Below are 16,913 nucleotides of genomic sequence, written 5' to 3' on the forward strand. Positions count from 1 at the left end.
TGGGGGCGCGCCTCGCCCGCCGCTCCGGAAGCGCCCGCGGCCCCAACGGGAAAGCCTCCGGCATCACCGGCAGGGACAGGGGCAACTGGAGCCAGGCCCTGGGTACCACGCGCCTAGGGGGAAACCGCCCTGACGCCCTGCAGCATCTCGCGAGATCTCGCCGGCTCGGCCCAATTACAGCGAGTTCAGAACTCAAAAAAAAAAAAAAAAAAAAAGAAGAAGCGAGCGGGCGAGAGCCCCTGGAGCAGGAGCAGCCGCTGGGGTGGCAGCTGTCACGGGCGCATGAGCTACCGGCGTCCGCCGAGGCAGGGCCGCGTGCCGTCGCAGCTGCGTGGCCTAGGCTGTCGGTCCATTGACGCGCGGCCCCGGGCGGAGAAAAGGGGAGGCGGCCGGGGAGCCCGCTCCTCTTCGCCGCAGAGCGCGGCGCGGGAGGGAGGTGGAGCGGCGGGAGGAGGGCGACGGAAGAGGAGGTAGCGGCGCGGAGATCTTCCCTGCGACATCAGTGAGGCGGCGCGCAGCCGCGCCTGCTCTCTGGTCGCGTTGCTCCTGGTGCCCGAGGTCCGGCGCGGACTGGCCCGACTCGATCCTCGCGGGGGCCGCTCTCGCGTGGGGTCGCGCGGGAGCCCGGGAGGCCCGGAACGCCGAGGGAGCGCCCGCCACGCGCCGCTGCGGGACCGCGGGTGGGCGGGCTGAGGGGCGGGGGAGCCGCCGGCCCCGCCTCCCGCGTGCTGCAGCGGGAGCCGCCGCCGCCGCGGCCCCGCCGAGGCTTTAAACAGCGGGGCCCGCGCCGCACCCGGCGCACTCGCGCGCTGACTCGGCTGCCGGCGGCTTTCGTGCCGGTCCGGGCGAGCGGCTGCGAGCGGGCGGCGGGGCCAGTGACTCCCTCACCTGGCCCTGCGGCCGCGGCCATCACCGGCTAGGGGCGCGGAGGGCGCGCAGCCTGAGACCTCTGCCAGGCACTCCAGGTTCGCGGCGATGGAGCCCGGGCCCACGGCGCCCTCCTCCGGTGCCCCAAGGCTGGCTGGGGTCGGGGAGATGCCGCCAGCCGCCGCGCTGGCCGCCGCCGGTGTAGAGCTGCCCGGCACGGCGGTGCCCTCGGTGCCGGAGGATGCCGCGGCCGCGAGCCGAGACGGCGGTGGGGTCCACAGTGAGGGTGCCGCGGCGGCCGGGGACGGGCCGGGTAGACCCCTGGGGCCCACCCCGAGCCAGAGCCGCTTCCAGGTGGACCTGGTTTCCGAGAACGCCGGGCGGGCCGCGGCGGCGGCGGCGGCGGCGGCGGCGGCTGGGGCTGGGGGCAAAGAGATCCCCGCGGATGGGAAGGTCAGCAGCGAGAGCGGGCCGGCCAAGGCTAGCGAGGAAGCCAAGGGCCGCTTCCGCGTGAACTTTGTGGACCCAGCTGCCTCCTCGTCGGCGGAAGACAGCCTGTCGGATGCCGCGGGGGTCGGAGGCGACGGGCCCAGCGTGAGCTTCCAGAACGGCGGGGACACGGTGCTGAGCGAGGGCAGCAGCCTGCATTCGGGCGGCGGCGGCAGTGGGCACCACCAGCACTACTACTATGATACGCACACCAACACCTATTACCTGCGCACCTTCGGCCACAACACCATGGACGCTGTGCCCAGGATCGACCACTACCGGCACACGGCCGCGCAGCTGGGCGAGAAGCTGCTGCGGCCCAGCCTGGCGGAGCTCCACGACGAGCTGGAAAAGGTGAGCTCGCCCAGCCCTCCCCTCCTTCCCCAGCCCCTGGTGCACCCAGTCTCCCGGGTGAGGTGGCGGGAATGGATGTGCACGACTGGCTGGCATCTCTGGGTTCAGCTGTCAAGGGTGGAATTGCAGACGAATGTAACTTAATCTCTTAAAAGTTTGCAGCGGGTTTGGCTAGTTACGTGATACCGCAGAGACTGCATTTAACAACCTGCCCCATTCTCTTAGATATTTCGCGTACGCTTTCTTTCTCACTCAGGCTTAACAATTACCACCCTTCTGAATGACAGTTGTGTTTGTGGGCCAGGGAATGGGCAGGAGGCTTAGGTGAGGAGGTCTCCTGGGAGAGGGTGGAGAGCACCTACCATCTGTGTCCTTTTTAAAGATTGTGTTGTGTGGCTTATGTATACCTATTAGGGATCCCAAGAGTGGGAATGTTGGTGTTTGAAGGAAAATCTTAGAAAGTTGTGTTTGATCTGTGAATTATTAAAGTTCAATTCGTGCAGTCTTGACTGTGCAGAGAATCATAGAAATCTTAAGTCTTGGGACATGCTCCTGATAATGGCTTAAATCCATCTTTTTGTAATGTAAACCTTTTGGGAGAGGGCTATAGCAAAAAAAAAAAAAAAATTAGGGAGAGGGGGTGAGTCTTTACAGAAAAAAGAAACCAGAGAGTTGGTTTTTCTATGGAAGTTGTCCAGAATTTCTGGGTTCTCTGCATAAGCAGTTATACTTTCTAAACAGAAAACCACCTCATAAACTCGTATTGATTTTTTTTAATTCTGTTTTTTATGGTCACATAAGACTTGTATTTCTTCAGTGTTCAAAGCGGTTATTTTGAGATAACATTGATGCTTTTGAGATTCGATTAATGTTTAACTTTTTTATGAGTTGGGATTACTTGAAGTCTGCTTTTACAAGTGTGTAGTGACTGCACTGATGGAACTTTGTGAATGCAAGGAGTTGGTACTACGTAGGTTGAAATGATCAGTGCGGAAAAGTTTAAATCCAGTAAGTTGTGTTATTTCTTTTGGGTATGATTATTTGATCTTGTACAGTCATTTCATACAAGACTGTACTTGTCCCAGTGTTTGATAATGTAACATTCACACAGTTTGAAATAATTACAGAGGTCCCAACCCTTACAGCTTATTGATTGTTTAAAAGCCTGACATCATTTAGCTTTAGATAATACTACTGTTATTCCATTGTGGTATTTTGTCATATCAGAAGCAAAACAATTTCTAAAACACTTCTTTTATTCATGCTCCTGTAGTTTCTTTCAAATCTTACTGTTTTTTTCCTTTTCAAAACTCAAAAATCTTTGTAGACTGAAGTACATATAGAGCTGGTAATTTTCTTAGAGCATTTTTACTATTGAAAATGTAGAGATGTTTTAGATTTATTTCACCAAAGCAGTTTAGCAGTAAAGCAATCTGTGTTTACTCATAGGGATTATAAAGACTTTTAAAACTGAAGGATATATATCTTGAACTTCCTAGGTAAGTTTTTGTTATTTTAAATTAAGTTCAATAACAAAGCACTTCAAGTTCTCCAAAACTTTGGATTTGTATGTGTTTTTTTGTTTTTAGAGTTTTGGTTCAGTGTAAAGTGTCTAAAAAACAGGACACCTGTATTGTTAACTGTATGTTAGTTGAAGAAGTCACCGAACCTCTAAGCCTTAGCTTTCAGAATTATTGTGAAAATTAGGAAAAAACTACGATAAAAATAAATGGCCCTGGCCGGGCGCGGTGGCTCACGCCTGTAATCCTAGCACTCTGGGAGGCTGAGGTGGGTGGATCCCTCAAGGTCAGGAGTTCGAGACCAGCCTGAGCAAGAGCGAGACCCTGTCTCTACTAAAAAATAGAAAGAAATGATTTGGACAACTAAAAATATATAGAAAAAATTAGCCGGGCATGGTGGCGCATGCCTGTAGTCCCAGCTACTCGGGAGGCTGAGGCAGAAGGGTCGCTTGAGCCCAGGAGTTTGAGGTTGCTGGGAGCTAGGCTGATGCCACGGCACTCTAGCCAGGGCAACAGAGCGAGACTCTGTCTCAAAAAAAATAAATACATAAATGGCCCTGTTCAGTGCCCTCTTATATTTGCCCTTCAGAAAGTATAGTTAAACTCTAGGATCTCAACTCAACTTGAGATTCTCTCATTTCCTACATTATTAGATGGAAATAGTATATAAAATGTTCAGAGTTTCATTTATGCAAAAGGTAGTGTAATGAATTCTTTGTAGTTTTTTACCTTCTACCACTCAAATTCTTTGTGGCCACTGTTTTTGTTGGGTTACCTAATAGCCACATATTAAACGTAATTTTGCTTAGAATTTTAGCAGATGGGTTAAAGAAATATGTGTGATGTTAAGTAGTATAGATATGGCTAGCCCCCATTTTTGAAGGAGGGGTGGGCAGAGGAAGGGTGACATGGGTTGGCTGGATCCTCTGAAAGTTGTCCCTCACCCTGTTTAGATTCTCACCTTCTCTATTGCTTCTAACCCTCAGTGAATTATAATATTTAGTATTTCTGTAACATTTAATTCCAGATTGTTTGTCATGTATTCTACTTTGGTCCCCTAAGTGCTTAATTATCTACGTGGGTCTAATTCTGTCCTGGGAACTGTGGAAGAACAAAAGAAGTAAAAGGCAAATGCTCCAGGACATAGTTAGGGAAAAAGGACTAGATTATCTTCCTTCCACTTGAATTCCTTTTATTATCCATCACTGTGACTGTTTAAAAGTATTTTGCCTAAATGTCCAACTGTAGAGAAATAGTTAAATATCCCTGGTGCTTCTTGCTTTATTATGTAGCCATCCTAGGACCAAGATACATGAGTTCTCCATTTATCAAATATTTATTGGGGAAGGAGTTATCCTAGGTGTTGACTTCTTGGTTGTGGCACTGTGGGATGATGCGGTGATTAGTAAAACAGATAACTGCCTCTGCCGATGCTTACGAGGATATAATAGGACCTAATTTTAATTGGATTTTGGGAACGCCTTTTTCAAGAAGTGTGACATTGAAGCTGGGACCTGAAGAATAAGTTGATGATAACGTGGAACAACATTCCAGGCCAAAGGACAGCATTTGCGAAGTTAGTGAGATGAGAAAGAGGGGTACGTCCAAAGAACTAAAAGGAGCTCAGTGTATCTCATTATAAATGTAGTGGGAAGTTATTGAAGGATTTTCTGTGAGGTAGCTACATGATCCTATTTTGTTTTAACATCCCTGGCTGCAGGGCAAGAATAGAAGCAGGGAGACGGAAGCTATTCCTGTGGTCTGGGTGAGAGATAATGAGGGTTGGTGGCAGGATGGAGTGGATGTGGCTGGATTGGACCCGGGAGTGAGACAGAATTTGACTCCTAGGTTTCGGATGGACTTGAGCAACTGAATGGATGTTGTTACTGTTGCTAGAAGTGGTCAAAATTGACGGAGAAATCCATTTGGGGGAGAGGGGAGGAAGAATTCTGTTTGAGTAGCCTGTGAGACATCTGATTCCAAGAGTCATAGAAGGGGACAGAATATATACATATGTGTGTATGTGCGTGTATATACATGCATGTATGTATAAAGATATGGTGGTTTAAAGTCATGGATTAAATTACTTAGCGAGAGTGTAGATAACAGAAAATGGGGTCTCGGCTTGGGCCTAGAGAACGTTTAAAGGTCTGTTAGAGACAATTGAGGACCCACTAGCAAAGGAAGTTAAGAAAGAGCTACCAGACTGGTGAGATATAGCTTGGAGAGTCGTGTTGGGGAAGCTGAGAGAAGAGAGTTAAGGGAGAAACTCTTCAAAGCTGGTGCCAGGAGTTAATTTAAAAAAAAATTATTGTGAGGAATCAAATCGAAGTATTGATTTCTGCCCCTACAGGAAGAAATAAAAAGTGGAGGGTGACAGTATTTGATGGATAGCGTCAACATGTGTAATGGAGAGCATGATTATCCAATGTGGAAAAGTAGAGTGGTGGACAGTCATACTAGCTCCTGTTGGATTTAAAGCATTGTGAAAACAGTTTTGTTTTTCTAAAATAGCATTACTTTTGCAGTTGTCCTTAGGCCAAGGCTTGGGAGCCTTTTGCTGATGATACGTGAAGTCTTTGTATATGGCTCCTTTATTTTTTGCCTTTCTCATTAACAAAAGAGAAAAGGTAAAGGGAACAACTATATTGTCTTTCATGTGTCATTTAACTTGTTTGATTTTTCATTTAATTCCTAAGAAATAGGTCTTAAACACATTTTACTCATAATAAAATGGGTTCATAGAAACAGAACAAATTGCTCAGTAGCCACTCTCCTAGAAAGTAATACAGCTGGAGGCGAGGCACAGTGCTGCACGTCTGTAGTCCCAGCTACTTGGGAGGGTGAGGTTGGAGGATCACTTGAGGCCAGGAGTTGGAGGCTGCGGTGTGCTGTGATCCTGCCTGTGAATAGCCACTGCACTCCAGCCTGGTAACATAGTGAGATCTTGTCCCTACAAACAAACAAACAAAAATAGTACGGCTGGCCTTCACAACCGTGTTTTTCTTACTCTAATGCTAGTGTATTGTAGCTCCAGGTTCTTCTTTCTATCACTTCTTCCTTCCTGTCCCTCAGACCTGCTCTAGGATGGCAGTGGTGTTGAGGGGTATGCTGTGGGTATTAATTACCACCATTACTTCTCCACCTTGACCTCCTGAGAGTTGAATGACTGCATATCTGACAGAAATGAAGAGGAAGAATACTTGTGATGATGTAATTATTGATTAATATGACTGTCTCTTTCATTAGTATCTGAGTGTGTTTCATTCATCTCTGTACAGGGAATAGGGACTTAAAGATTTGTTCATGGAGTGTGCACATCCAGGCGGACAGTTCTGGTTACTTAACAAGGACATTAAGTAAAACACTACGTAATTACAGTATCTTCTCTAACACTGACCTGCTTCTCTGAATGGGCTGTGTTAATTCCTGGACCGAAATTTCACATGCTGCTTGTCACATCAGTATATAGCTTGAGTCCTTGAAGGTCACCCTAGAGGAACAAGAGTGGGTCACGTGAGGCAGAAGGAGGAGTAGAATAGTTTCTAGGACTGGGGAAAGGTGGGACCTTGATAAGAAATATTTACATGTAGCAAAGTCTAATTTGGCCTATTTCACAATTTAGCCAGGGCCTCTACCCTGCTACACCCATGCCACCTGCCACTGAAGCCTGGCTTACCCATAAGGCTATATGCATTTCCCAAGTACACACCAACTGACTACTTGGGTAGAAGAAAAGATAAATTTTGGGTTTAAAATTTGGTAAAAAATTCGGTACACTGATAATCATAATTGATAGCTTCTCTGTGTATATTTATGTTCATACATTTTCAATCCTGTGAGACTGAAATTCAAAGGACCAAAATAGAGTTTCTTGGTTTTTATGTGTCGAGTGAGTTTGCTTTCAATGATTTTTAATCATATGTTTAATATATGTATTTGGGAAATATATAGTACTAATCAAATTGGTTCCATGCTGAAGTGAAATGAACGTCAATTTGTTTATTCAGCAAATTCTTACTGAACATCAATGACAGCACTGTTCTAAGTGCTGGGAATATAGCAAGGAACAAAACAAAGTCATAGGACTTTCATTCTGGTTGTAGGAGACAATAAACAAATAAGTGAGATGTAAGTACTGAGAAGGAAGTTAAAGGTGGCTGGGTGGTGATGGCTGTGGTGGTGCTGTTTTAGAGAAGTCAGAGAAGGCCTCTGATACGTGAGCTGACGCTAGGAGGGAGAGGGGGATCGCCCCGTGCAAATACCGGGGAAAGAACAGCGTAGGCAGAGGAACCGCAGGGACCAAGACCCTGAGATGGGAGCGTGCTCGGGGTGATTGAGAGACAAGGCAGCAAGACTGAGGTGATGAGATGGAAAGTGATATGAGAGGAACTCAAAGGGGTAATCAGGACAAGATAATCGTGTAGAACCTTGTGGATCTTGATAAAGGCTTTGGATTTTACTCTTAGTGATGTCAGGAAGCATCGTAGGGGTTTCAGCACAGATTTGATGTGATCTGACTTGTGTCTTTCAAATATCACCCTGATTGCTATGTGGAGAATATGCTGTAAATCAGTGAACCCTAAGCCTTTTTGGCACCAGGGACTGGTTTCATGGAAGACAGTTTTTCCATGGATGGTAGTGAGGGGGTGCTGCGGAGCTCAGGCGGTGATGGGCAGCCTGGTTCCTAGCAGGCCACAGCCCAGAGATTGGGGACCACTGCTGTAAGTGGACAAGGGTGGAAGCCAGGAGACCCATGAGAAACTTCTTGCAGTGATTCAGTTAAGATGATGATGACTTTTACTAAGGTGGTAGTGGTTGATACAATGAGAGGTGTTCAGATGCTGGATGTGTTTCAAAGGTAGAGTTGTTGGGATTTGCTGATGGTTTGATTGAAGGGTGTTTGGAAAAGGTAATGCTGGGGTTTTTCCCTTGTTTAGAATGGAGTTGATATTTATGGAGATAGGGAGGACTGGAAAGAGCAAGTTTGGAAGGTGGATTCAAGACTAGGTTTCATTCTACAAATTAGTTCTGCAATGGAGCAAACAGTTATAAGATTGCAGCTACTGATTTGTTAAATAATAGAACTTGAGAAAACAGCTTTTAATTCTTAGCATAAAAATATTCTTCATTCTTTTGTTCTTCACTAGTTAAAACCATGAAAACCAATAGTTTTTCAAATAGGATACAAAGAGGTGGGGAACCTAGTGGGTTGATTCCACAAAAGGAAAGCCAACTGTGGGTGACCAATATGGAAAACTACTTAAAATACTGAAGTTTAAAACATATAAGTGGTGTCCCATTTAAAATATGAAAGCTACCATCTTCCAGTGGCCTTTTAATTTTTCCATTTCTCACTAGAACCTCCATCAGTGCCATCTTAAAGCTAGTATGAAAAATTCAGAGCTGATAGAGAACTTGGGGATTTCTAATTGGAAGAAGGGAAAAATCCAAAAAGCAAAAATAGCTTAGTAGCATGTTAACTCTCTGCAGGGCCTGATTATGGCTGGTGCATTCGTGGTGTCCATGGGCGCAGACATTTCTTTGCTTTACAATTTTCACTGTGCTTTTTTTCCTGAACAGTTCTTATACTATTAACTGGAAGTTTTAAGATTTCACTTTAGTTCTTATTTCTTTAGGGAGGAAGCCTTCATCCTCCAGTCTAGGACAAACACCTTTTCCCTCACAGCATTTATTTCAGTTAGTGGTAGTATAATATCTGGTTGAGTTGACTTGAGCTAACTTTAAGCTTTCTGAGAAACAGACTATGTATGTAGGTGGTCACCATTATGTCCCTAGTATTTGGTACAGGCCTCAAACAGTAGACCCTCAATCAATACATGTTGAATGATAGACCTAATTCTTTATAAATGAATGTAGTACAAGAGAATCCTAAACTTTTTTATGTACATTATGTTTGTTGTCTAGAATCTCGAAAGGATATTTGACAGGGAAATTGTCCTATTTTGCACATTTGGAGTTTAAGACCCAAAGGAGCTAAGTGACCTGTCCAAAATCATAGGACCTTTAACCGGCAGAGCCACATTTGGAAATTGGAGCAGACATTCTTGAGTCTTGGTTGGTGTTCATTCCAATATCCAACAACTTAATACTATATCAGCTCTTGTTATTTTGGTGATTTTTTTTTTCTTTTTAAGTACTCATGACAGATGTTTATTTTATCCACTGAAGATAAAATAGAAAAGATTTAGGCTCCTCAGTTTCAGTGTATGGAGGTCTCTTTTCCTAGTAGAGAAATCCTTAAAAAATTAAGTATAAGAAAGTTGATTATAAATGAAATCTTACTAAGTTTTTTTTCTATTTTCTCTGCCATTCCCTATCTGTATCTCCCAAAAGTATGATATAAATTTTTAAACATTCTAGGATTGTGCTTTCCAACTACTAGTGACATGTGGCTGTTAAATTTAAATTAAAATCATGTTAAAAAATTCAGTTCTTTAGTTGCATGAGTAGCATTTTAAGTCACATTTTAAGTGCTCAATATCTACATATGTCTGGCAGCTATCATATTGGACAGCAGACATACAGAACATTTCCATCATTGTGGAAAGATCTGTTAGATAGTGCTGTTAAGGAAAGTGATACCTAAAGGAACTTTTTTCCTCTTTTCATTCTTTCATTGCCTCTTCCCTCCTTCCACATTAAATAGTCACCACTAATTTAAAATCATTAAGCAGTCAAATTTTTTTTCTAATTTTGCATAGGATCCTTCCTCAAAGAAAGATGTTTAGAACATAATTGGTCCTCAATGAAGGGTTTGAATGAGTGGAATCTGTTTCTTTCTAAAAGTGGAGATCTGGGTCTCCAAATGGAAAGATGTGAAGAAAGTGTTAGCGTTTCCGGTGTTCTTCACTTACATATCTGCATTTGGTCAAACTTTCTAATCAAACTTTGAAGTAAGTGGGTTTTCAAAAGGTCCTGGAGTAGCAGTCTTATTGTGCGAGGTTGTGGTTTGCCCATAAGCTATACTTGGTGGGGTGGGACCCTTTTGAAACCATGTGTCTGTCTCCCTATTCTTTTCTTCTGGACCAATGATTCCAAAATTTCTAAAAGAAGCAGCTGGGGGAAAATTACAGTTTTGTCTCCCTCAAATAATATATATATGCAGTGTTTTGTTTTTTTTTTAACAAAGTATGTTTTATTCAACATCTTTGGAATATATGTAGTTTTTAGAAGCTTTCCTGGGGATTCCCATAGAGTCAGGTTTGAAAACCAGTGTCCTAGACCATGTTGTGAGAGTCTTAGATTTGGATTGTCGCCACGAGGGTAGTACATAGTTAGTTGTTTTCATTAGTGGACTGATTCTCAACTTCGAAATACCCTAAAAGAAATAAATACTATCAAAGACCTGTCTTTAACTCTTAGGTAACTATACTGAATTGAATTAAGTTACCAATCATTAAACATTTGACATGTTTCAGGAGCTCTTTGTAGTCTGATCAGGCACAGCAACCTTGTAAACTAGGTAGTTTTCAGATAGACAAACTCAGAGGCTAGTAGCAACTTGTAGGTTGGTAACACTTGCACATTAGAAAGGTAATAGATATTAATACCTAATTATCATTTAATGGTAGATACTGGGTATTAGGAAAGGTGAGGTATTGGGAAAAACATGTATGTTGCTCATTAAATGCCCTATTAAAATCCTATAGGAAATTAAAAATTAAAATTATGTTAAAAATTCAGTTCTTAACAGATATTAACTGGTAAGTTTGAATCCTGATGAAAGTTGGGCCTAGATATTACCTCTCCTTTGTAGAACCTAATGGTTTTAGATATAAGAATTCAAGCTTTGCTATTTTATTAATTAAGCTTTGAGAATCACTCTCGATTTTCTATGAAGAATTTTGCTTTGCAAATTAAAATTTGAATTTGTTTTTCATTTCTTTAATCACCAATTTGTCTAAGAATTTTCGTTTAAAATAAAACTGTCATATAAGAATTGTGTTCTTAAAGCATTTGTAAAGAATTTTCTTTTTTTTATTTTAGCATATTATGGGGGTACAGATGTTTAGGTTACATATGTTGCCCTTGGCCCTGCTCCCCACCAAGTCCAAATTTCAAGCATGTCCATCTCGGATGATGCGCATTATACTCTTTGTGTATGCATATGCCCGTCCCCTCCTGCCCTTCCCCCCTGCCCGAGATCCAATAGATGTTATTCTTATATGTACACTTATGTGTTGATCAGTTAATACCAATTTGATGGTGAGTACATGTGGTGCTTGTTTTTCCATTCTTGGGATACTTAGTAGAATGTGTTCCACCTCTATCCAGGAGTATACAAGAGGTGCTATATCACCATTGTTTCTTAAAGCTGAATAGTACTCCATGGTATACATACACCACATTTTATTAATCCACTCATGTATTGATGGACACTTGGGTTGTTTCCACATCTTTGCAATTGTGAATTGTGCTGCTATAAACATTCGGGTGCAGGTGTCTTTCTTATACAGTATCATTTGTTCTTTTGGGTAGATGCCCAGTAATGGAATTGCTGGATGGAATGGTACTTCTACTTATATCTCTTTAAGGTATCTCCATATTGCTTTCCACAGAGGTTGCACTAGTTTGCAGTCCCACCAGCAGTGTATGAGTGTCCCTATCTCTCCGCATCCACGCCAACATTTATTGTTTTGGGACTTTTTGATAAAGGGTAGTCTCACTGGATATAAATGATATCTCATTGTGGTTTTGATTTGCATTTCCCTGATGATTAGAGATATTGAGCATTTTTTCATATGCTTTTGGGCCATTATTCTGTCTTCTTTTGAAAAGTTTCTGTTCATGTCCTTTGCCCACTTTTTGATAGGGTTGTTTGATTTTTTTGTGAAGAAATATTTTAAAGGGGAAATGTTTTCTGGCAAAGCTGGTCAGGGAATAGCCTCAGTACCAATTGTTATATAAATTTCTAGAAATAATACATTTGGCTTGGAGAAAATACTATACTTTCTCACCTATATCAATCTCAATTATTTGGCAGATTTGCTGACTAGAAATAAAGTTAAGATTCAGAAATTAAACAAAATACAAAAAAAAAAGCTTTCACATAAAAGAGCTTCATTTATACACAGTTATTAGAAACATGGCTATCTGGTTTCCAGAACCAGGGCAGGTTAGAAGGGAAACTGAACACTGGCAGAGGTGGATCCAGCTAGAGATAGATAGCATCTTGCAGAGACAGAAGATAAGAAAATCATGAAAAACACAACCAAAGTTCACAGAAAATAGCAGTCTGTAATAGCCCTTTAGTATAGATGCAAGGACAGGACCTGAGTTTTGGTCATTGCAACGTCTCCATCTAGCATAATGCTAACACAAAATAACAATAGTGCTTTAAATCTTAATACAAAAAGGTGTCAGCGAACTATACATTTTTGGAAAATTTCAGTCTCAAACCATCCTAGAATATCAAATTTTGAAAGGCTAAGGATTAACCTTTTTCAAAATCAACACTTTAAAAATTTATTCCAAGAGTTTCATTGTACTTTGTTTATTGAAAATATTTATTATTTCATTAAGAAGAGAAACTATTATAGAAATTTTGGGAAATGGAGAAGTAACTTAAAGACCTCAAGCCCTTAACAGCCTTTTTGCATTCTTGCATATATTTTTAAACTACAATTTTATGTCCTAACTTTCCCCATTTAGCATTTAATAACTAATTACTAATCAGGTAGTCAAAGTTTCCTTTGTCACTCCTTTGTTACTCATTCACTTAAACATTCTCTTTAAGTGAATGTTTGTATAATATCCTCAAGTGCATATATCATAACTTGCCAGTTCCTCTTTGTAGACTATTTAGTCTATTTACAGTTATTGTGATTCAGTTATAATAAGGCTTGCCATTGTGGTGTTTTCTGTTTTATTATGTTTTTCGTTTCTGTAATTTTCCTTTCCTGCCATCTTTTGTGCTGATGAGATACTTTTTAGTATTCCATTTTAATTCTTTTATTGAATTGCTAGTTATGTCTTTGTTATTTTTTAGTGAATACTTAGAATATTGAATTTCTTCAGCTGAAATGTGGGAGTCTTAAAACAGCATACTGTCCCTTTCCTTGGTGCTCTTCTTGTCATATAAATGTTAAACCAACAATACATTGTTGTACTTTTTGCTTTTTTTTTTTTTTAAGCATGAAAATGAGATTTATTGAGGAGAGAAAGATAGGATTATAGAGCAAGAGCAAGATGTAGGTTTACAGGGCAAGATACATATGCCACAGATGACGACTGGACCCATTGTTGCAGCAAACAGAGAGCAAAAGGAAGGGTGCAAAAGGTACTTTTTGCTTTCAATAGTCATATGGTTGTAAAAAAAGCAAAGAGAAAAAAAAGATATATGTGTTTTTTTTTTTTTTTGTTATTTACTCACATTTATTTCCATTCTTCATTTCTAATACTGCTTGCCTTGAACATTTCTTGTAATGGGTCAGTTGGCTACAGATTCTCTCAGTTTTTGGTTATCTAAACATGTCTTTATTTTACTTGATATTTGAAGATGGTTTTGCTGGATATAGACTACTTGGTTGACAGGGTTGTCTTTTTTCAGCCCTTTGAGTATGTGTTTAAATGTCTTCTAGCCTCCATTGTTTCTGACAAGAGGTCAGCCAACTGTATGTGATGTGTTATTTTATTTTTCTCTTACTGTTTTCAAGATTTGCTTTTTGCTTTTGGATTTCAGCAGTTGATGCCTCAGCGTGTTTTTCTTCTTGTGCATCCTTTTCGAGTTTAAATTCATTTTCTTTTTTTTTTTTTTTGAAGAGTTATACCTAGTTTTGGAGTATTTGAATCTCTTGAATCTGTAAGTCGGTGCTTTTTACTCCTTCCTTCTTCTGCCATTTCCATGCTGCTGTTAAGTCCACCTAGTTAATTTTTCAATTCGATTATTGCGATTTTCTTTAAAGATTTATTCCAGGTCTAGAATTTCTGATACTTTTTTTTTCTTTTTTGAGATAGGGTCTCTCCCTCTTTTGCCCCAGCCAGAGTGCAGTGATGTCATCATAGCTCACTGCAGCCTCCAACTCTTGGGCTGAAGTGATCCTCCTGCCTCAGCCTCCCGAGTGGCAGGACTACAGGTGCTTGCCACCATGCCCGGCTAATTTTTAAATTTTCTGTAGAGATGGAGTCTCACTGTTGCCAGGCTGGTTTCAAACTCTTGGGTTGAAGCAGGCCTCCTGCCTCGACTCCCAAATTGCTAGGTTTACAGGTGTGAGCTACTGCGCCTAACCCAGAATTTCTAATTTTTAAAATATAGCTTCCATTTCTCCATTGAAATTTGATTTCTGTTACTCTCTGGTATCATACTTACCTTTGATTTTTGAACATATTTATTATAGCTATTTTGAAGCCTTTGTCTCCTAAATCCAATATCAGGAGTTAGTTTCTAACTAACTTTTTCCCCTGCTTTTTCCCCCCTGAGTAGGGTTTACATTTTCCTGTTTATTTGCATGTCTAGTAATTTTTTGGGTGGAAATTGGACTTGTAGATAATACATTGTAGAGACTTTGGGTTAGTTTTAAAAAATATTCTTCTGAAGATTATTGTTTTTTGACTCCTAGGCTCTAGCTACAAACTGGGCTTCTTCCCCGCATGTAAAAACTGATAACCTCTTTTCTGTTTTTATGGCTTCCAGCTGCTACTTTTTTAGCCTGGCCCCTAGTGGTCTCTTCTACATTTATATAATTTGGTGGCCAGCATAGATTTGGGAGCTTACCCTTGCTATCATTCCACTTTTTCTAGAGATTCCCACTTAATTTCCAATTTCTCTGCTGGCGTTGGACTCTGCTCTGATACTTCAAGGTGGTAGCGCTTTACTGTCCTTCATTTAAGCCACACATAGTAGGGGAAGGCTCTCAGTTAAAAAACAGCAAAGTCACAGATCTCACTGTATCTATTAAGAGTATTTCCTTTCCTGTCTGCTTTTTTTTCATTTGCCCTGGATTCATTTCCATGCATACACAGTCATGGGTTGCTTGGTGACAGCGGGGGTACGTGCTAACGTTCTGAGAAATGTGTTGTTAGGCGATTTTGTCATTGTATGAACTCTGCAGAGTACTTACACAAAACTAGATGGTATACCTTAACTGCACACTTAGGCTATATGGTATAGCCTCTTGCTCCTAGGCTACAAAGCTGTGCAGCATGTTACTATACTGAATACTCTAGGCAGTTGTAACACAATGGTAGGAATTTGTGTATCTAAACACAGAAAAGGTACAGTGAAAATATGGTAGAAAAGATTTTTAAAAAGTGTACACCTATATAGAGCATTTACTGTGAATGGAGCTTTTGCAGGACTGGAAATTGCTCTGAGTGAGTGAGTGGTGAGTGAATATGACAGCCTAGGACATTATACTTCTACGACTCTATAAGCACTGTACTCTTTGGCTGTACTAAATTTTTTAAAAATATATTTTTTCCAATAATTAACCTTACCTTGCTGTAACTTTTTTACTTTATAAACTTAAAAGTTTTTAAAAACAGACCTGGCAGGTGGTTCACGCCTGTAGTCCTAGCACTTTAGGAGTGGGAGGCGGGAGGATTGCTTGAGGCCAGGAGTTTAAGACCAGCCTGAACAAGAGTGAGACCCTTTTTGTACTCTACAAAAAATAGAAAAATTAGCCGATCATCGTGGCACGTGCCTGTTGTCCCAGCTACTTGGGAGGCTGAGGCAGGAGGATCCCTCATGCCCAGGAGATTGAGGTTGTGGTGAGCTGTAATCACACCACTGCACTCTAGTCTTGGAGACAGAGCAAGACTCTGTCTCCAAAAGGAAAAAAAATTTGGCTATTTTGGCTACACACTTAGCTTAAAACGGACACATTACATTGTACAGTGGTATAAAAATATTTTCCTTATATCCTTATTCTGTGAGCTTTTTTTTTTTTAACTTTTAAAACTTTTTTCTTAAAAACTAAAATGCAAACCATACATTAGCATAGGCCTTTGCAGGGTCTGGATCATCTATATCACTGTCTTCCACCTCCACATCTTGTCCCTCTGGAAGGTCTTTGAGCAATAACATGCATGGAGCTGTCTTCTAATAACAATGCCTTCTTCTGGAATACCTACTGAAGGACCTGCCTGAGGCTGGTTTACAGTTAACTCTTTTTTTTTTTTTAAATAAGTAGAAAGAGTTTACTCTAAAACAGTGATAAAAAGTGTAGCATAGTAAATACATAAACTGGTAACATAGTTGTTTATTACCATTATCAAGTATTATGTGCTGTACAGTATTGTATGTGTTCTGCTTTTATACCATTGGCAGGGCAGTAGGTTTGTTTACACCAGCATCACCACAAACATGTAAGTTATACGTTGCTCTACGACCTTGATGATGGCTATGATGTCACTGAAAAAGGAATGTTTCAGCTGTATGCATATGCATGCATATGTTTTCAGTTGCTAAATCAGCTATGTTTTGTGATACTGATTTAACACTTTGGCTTACCTTAGTATTAAGCAGATGCTATTAAACTATATGAGAAATTTTGATCTTTAAAGTATCTTTATTAATATTTTATTTCACAAGATTTTAGGATGTAAATAGCATTTTTCAGTAAACTTTAACATTTTTGAAATTTAATTTTGAGTTTATTTAAATCAGCTGTTGTATGTGTGGTCCATTATTGACAGAAACATTACATAACACATGATTGT

At 41.3% G+C, this 16,913-nt stretch overlaps 1 protein-coding gene across 1 annotated transcript in view; it reads left to right on the top strand.

Annotated features, from left to right (window-relative positions):
* Positions 1–975: 975 nt before the first annotated feature.
* The window catches only part of SLC12A2 (solute carrier family 12 (sodium/potassium/chloride transporter), member 2), a 92,022-nt gene continuing 76,084 nt past the window's right edge, over positions 976–16,913 (top strand). The window contains exon 1 of the mRNA XM_012645036.1: positions 976–1,710. Coding sequence (XP_012500490.1) covers positions 976–1,710 — 735 coding nt within the window. The remainder of the gene's footprint in view (positions 1,711–16,913) is intronic.

This window comes from Propithecus coquereli, unplaced genomic scaffold (assembly GCF_000956105.1).
Source record: "Propithecus coquereli isolate 6110/MARCELLA unplaced genomic scaffold, Pcoq_1.0 Scaffold224, whole genome shotgun sequence".
In the NCBI taxonomy this organism is placed as follows: domain Eukaryota; kingdom Metazoa; phylum Chordata; class Mammalia; order Primates; family Indriidae; genus Propithecus; species Propithecus coquereli.